General features: G+C 52.2%; 2 protein-coding genes across 2 annotated transcripts; both read left to right on the top strand.

Annotated features, from left to right (window-relative positions):
• Positions 1 to 917: 917 nt before the first annotated feature.
• Positions 918 to 1,631, top strand: LOC146872446 (uncharacterized). The gene is made up of 2 exons (XM_085662320.1): positions 918 to 1,303; positions 1,403 to 1,631. Exons 1-2 carry the CDS (start codon positions 918 to 920, stop codon positions 1,629 to 1,631), a joined length of 615 nt encoding a protein of 204 aa, XP_085518446.1.
• A 288-nt stretch (positions 1,632 to 1,919) lies between these two features.
• LOC146872445 (uncharacterized) lies at positions 1,920 to 3,312 on the top strand. Its single transcript, XM_085662319.1, has 4 exons — positions 1,920 to 2,266; positions 2,336 to 2,652; positions 2,837 to 3,071; positions 3,138 to 3,312. Exons 1-4 carry the CDS (start codon positions 1,920 to 1,922, stop codon positions 3,310 to 3,312), a joined length of 1,074 nt encoding a protein of 357 aa, XP_085518445.1.
• The last annotated feature ends 248 nt before the right edge of the window (positions 3,313 to 3,560 follow it).

Raw genomic sequence — 3,560 nt, 5'->3', positions numbered from 1 at the left:
GTCTGAAGAAACCCTCAAAAGACCGAGGCAAGAGGCGACGACGAGTGAATCCACCAAGTGGACGGAGGTCGTGAAGAAGAAAAGAAATAATGAGAAACCAGGGACGAAGGCGACAAAACACCTACATCAGGAGAAAAAGAAGCCGAGCAAATCGGAGGATAGGCCGAGAAAGAGAACTAGGCCGGACGCAATCCTCCTGAAACCTGCGCAAGGAAAATCTTAGGCAGACGTAGTCGGAGTCAACCACCAGCGCTTCAAGAACAGCGCCACAGGGGTAGATATTAGATCGGTCCGGCAGAGTAGAACCGGAGGGATTCTCCTCGAACTGATGAAGACCACCGTGGATATCAAGGCCTCATTCGCGGAAACCCTGAAAAAAGAGGTAGGAGAAATGAGCAGCATCACGGAACTGGTCCCTAGAGCTACACTGGAGATACAGGACTGTGACTGCTGCACTTCGTCGATAGAAGTCGAGGAGGCCCTAAAGAGGAACCTGCCAGGCTACGCGGGGAAAATCGAAATTAAGATGACGAACCCCAACGCTAGACAACAACGCCTGGACCTCGTCAAAATAGAAGAGGAAGCAGCTGCGCAGCATTTAATGGCCGGGCGAGTGCTGATTGGTTTCATCAGCTGCAGGGTCAGGCGAAGGGCAGAAGTAGGGCGATGCTTCCGCTGTCTCGACTATGGTCACTATAGTGCCTCGTGCAAGGGACCTGATCGCAGTAAGGTTTGCTATTATTGTAGCAGCACGGGGCACAAGATCAAAGAGTGCAAGGTCAGCGAGCCTACTTGCTTCTTGTGCTCGAAGAGCGATGTTGAAACTAAGAAGCACCTGGCGGGGTCAAGGGCCTGCAAAGCTTTCCAGGAGGCCCTTGCAACAGCAAAGAAGTAAAAAAAAAAAAGAAAAAAAAAGGATGAGAGTACTTCAGGGTAACCTGAATAGGAGCAGGACGGCGCATCACCTTCTAGCCCAGCTTTGCTTTGAGAAAAAAGCTGATATTGTTCTAATCAGCGAACAGTACCAGGACAGAGCAGGAGTAGGAAGGTTCGCAGACGAATTGGGCACCGCGACCATCTGGATCCCAGATCCCCGACTAATACATGTGACGGACCAAGGATCCGGACACGGTTACGTTTCGGTGAGACATAACTCGACGACATATGTCAGTGTATATCTCACTCCGAACGACCGGATAGACGACATCCAGATCAAACTGGACGATCTGGAAGACGCGCTGCGGGAAATGCAAGGGGATCTCATTGTGGCTGGAGACCTCAATGCCAAAGCTCTCGAATGGGGGTAGGCTAGGCCGGACCCCAGAGGAAGACGTATCATGGAGGTGGCGTCAAGACTGGAGCTATCAGTACTCAACACAGGTTCGATGTCAACCTCCCGCAGGCCTGGCTACAGAGTGACGATCCCGGATGTCTCTCTAGCCAACGAACACCTTGTGGTAAAAGTCGCAGGTAGGCAGGTGATCGAGGATTATACCGGGAGCGACCATCAGTACATCCTATTCGATGTACATGATAGGAGGCCAGCCGTGACAAGTGTAAAGCGACCCCCCCGATGGAACATTGCAAGAATGGATCGAGAGAGGCTGTCCTCCGTCATAGAGGAAGGATGAAGATCCCAACAAAGTACTTCCGCGAGTCTATCGCCAACCGCACAAGGCAGGTTGATTGACGCAGCAACCATGCAGCTCATCCAAAAGGCTTGCGCGAAAGCGGTGCCAAAGAATGGCACGAAACGGCAGAGACGCCCTGTATACTGGTGGACGAACGAGATCGCAGATCTTCGTAAGAAGAGCTTAAGGCTACGCTGTTTAGCACAACGAGCGAAGAGACGCGACCACGACGCTGCTCCTTTGGGTGCAGACTATCAAGCGGCCAAGAAAGCGCTGTAGAGGACCATCATGGCCAGTCAACAACGGTGCTGGAAGGAGCTGTGCCTGGATGTCGACCAGAATCCATGGGGATTAGGGTATCTCATCGTCACTCCCAAGATGGAGACTAACACGCAAGGGATCCCTCAGAACGCGAGGACGTTGTATCACATCGTGCATACTCTATTCCCCCCACAACCGAAGAGAGACATCAGCTTAGATGCGCCCGGAATAAGCGAGGTACCGCAATTCACGGAAGAAGAGCTACTCAGGGCCGCATCATCTATACAGAACAAGAAAGCTCCAGGTCCAGACGAACTTCCAGCAGAAATAATTAAAGTCGTCGCACAAAGTCACCCTGAGCTATTGCTGAACATGTATAACACGTGCTTCAGGGGGGGCATCTTTCCCGCTCCATGAAAGAAAGCGAGAATTGTGCTCATTAGCAAGGGAAAGGGTCCAGTAGGAGCAGCTTCATCCTACAGGCCTATTTGTATGTTCGATACGGCTGGAAAACTCCTGGAGAAGCTGATAAGGCCAAGGCTGCGTGCAGCCGTGAAGGCAGCGGGGGATCTTGCCGGCCGCCAGTACGGATTCCGATTCGGCCTCTCCACCATCCACTCAGTCCTGGAGGTGGTCACGGCCGCTAAAATGATGGATCGAGGCAATCATCGAACTCGACCTCTGTGCCTGCTGGCTACCTTAGACGTGAGAAATGCCTTCAACTCCGTCAGGTGGGACTTGGCAAGGGAAGCGCTCGAACGTAATTTCGGCATTCCGAAGTACCTACTCCGAATAATTGACGATTATCTAATCGAGCGCTTCCTAGTATACGACACGAGTGATTGTCCAAGAAGCTTGGAATTTGTCATCGGGGGCAGCCCAGGGTTCCATACTGGGACCGGATATATGGAATATATTCTACGACGGTATTTTTCGTATGGTAGTCCCAGATGGTACTTTCTTGGTTGGATATGCAGATGACATTGCAATTGTCATAACCGCAAGAGACACGGAGGGGGCACAGTTGCTGCTCAACCAGGTCATGCGGAGAGTTACCTCCTGGATGGAAGACCACGGGTTATCTCCAGCAGGCCAGAAGACAGAGATTGTGCTAATTACAAGGAAGCACATCAACACCTTGCGCAGCTTCATTGTAGGAGACGCGGCGGTCCAGACTAAGTAGGCTGTCAAATATCTCGGGGTTCTGCTTGACAACAAGCTTAACTATGGAGAGCATATTATCAGGGCAGCCGACATGGCGGCAAAAGTAGTAGCCTCACTGAGCATGTTCATGGCCAATGTCAACGGTCCCCGTCCGTGCAGGAGGCGACTACTGATGCCTGCCGCCGAAGCAATGATGCTGTACGGCGCTGAAGTCTGGGCCGAGGTGCTGAAAAGGAGAAATATGACAAGCGCATAGCCGCCGTACAGAGGAGGAGTGCTCTCCGAATCTCGTGCTCAAACCGCACGGTCTCTGAGCCCGCGGAGCTGATGGTCGCCGGGGTAATCACGATCGATCTATTAGCCCAGGAGAGGAAATTCGTCCACCAGCAAAGGTGTATTGTGGGAAAGAAGAAGGCATCAAGGCTCGCCAGGTCTATCAGCATCAAGCCCTAGCAAAGTAGATGGGAGCAGGAACGTAGGGGCAGATGGACTGCTCGACTCATC

The sequence above is a fragment of the Vespa mandarinia genome, chromosome 17, assembly GCF_050613455.1.
Source record: "Vespa mandarinia isolate Hongniang chromosome 17, ASM5061345v1, whole genome shotgun sequence".
Classification (NCBI taxonomy): Eukaryota; Metazoa; Arthropoda; class Insecta; order Hymenoptera; family Vespidae; genus Vespa; species Vespa mandarinia.
Note: the sequence above shows the minus strand (reverse complement) of the source record. Positions and strands in the feature narration are given on the sequence as shown.

Bases quoted from the DNA above. Each gene is read 5' to 3' on its own strand.
- LOC146872446 (XM_085662320.1), top strand. From the start codon at position 918: ATGAGAGTACTTCAGGGTAACCTGAATAGGAGCAGGACGGCGCATCAC. The intron at 1,304-1,402 runs GTAGGCTAGGCC...AACCTCCCGCAG, and splicing joins GCCAAAGCTCTCGAATGGGG to GCCTGGCTACAGAGTGACGA.
- LOC146872445 (XM_085662319.1), top strand. From the start codon at position 1,920: ATGGCCAGTCAACAACGGTGCTGGAAGGAGCTGTGCCTGGATGTCGAC. The intron at 2,653-2,836 runs GTAATTTCGGCA...TTCGTATGGTAG, and splicing joins GGCAAGGGAAGCGCTCGAAC to TCCCAGATGGTACTTTCTTG. The intron at 3,072-3,137 runs GTAGGCTGTCAA...GCATATTATCAG, and splicing joins GACGCGGCGGTCCAGACTAA to GGCAGCCGACATGGCGGCAA.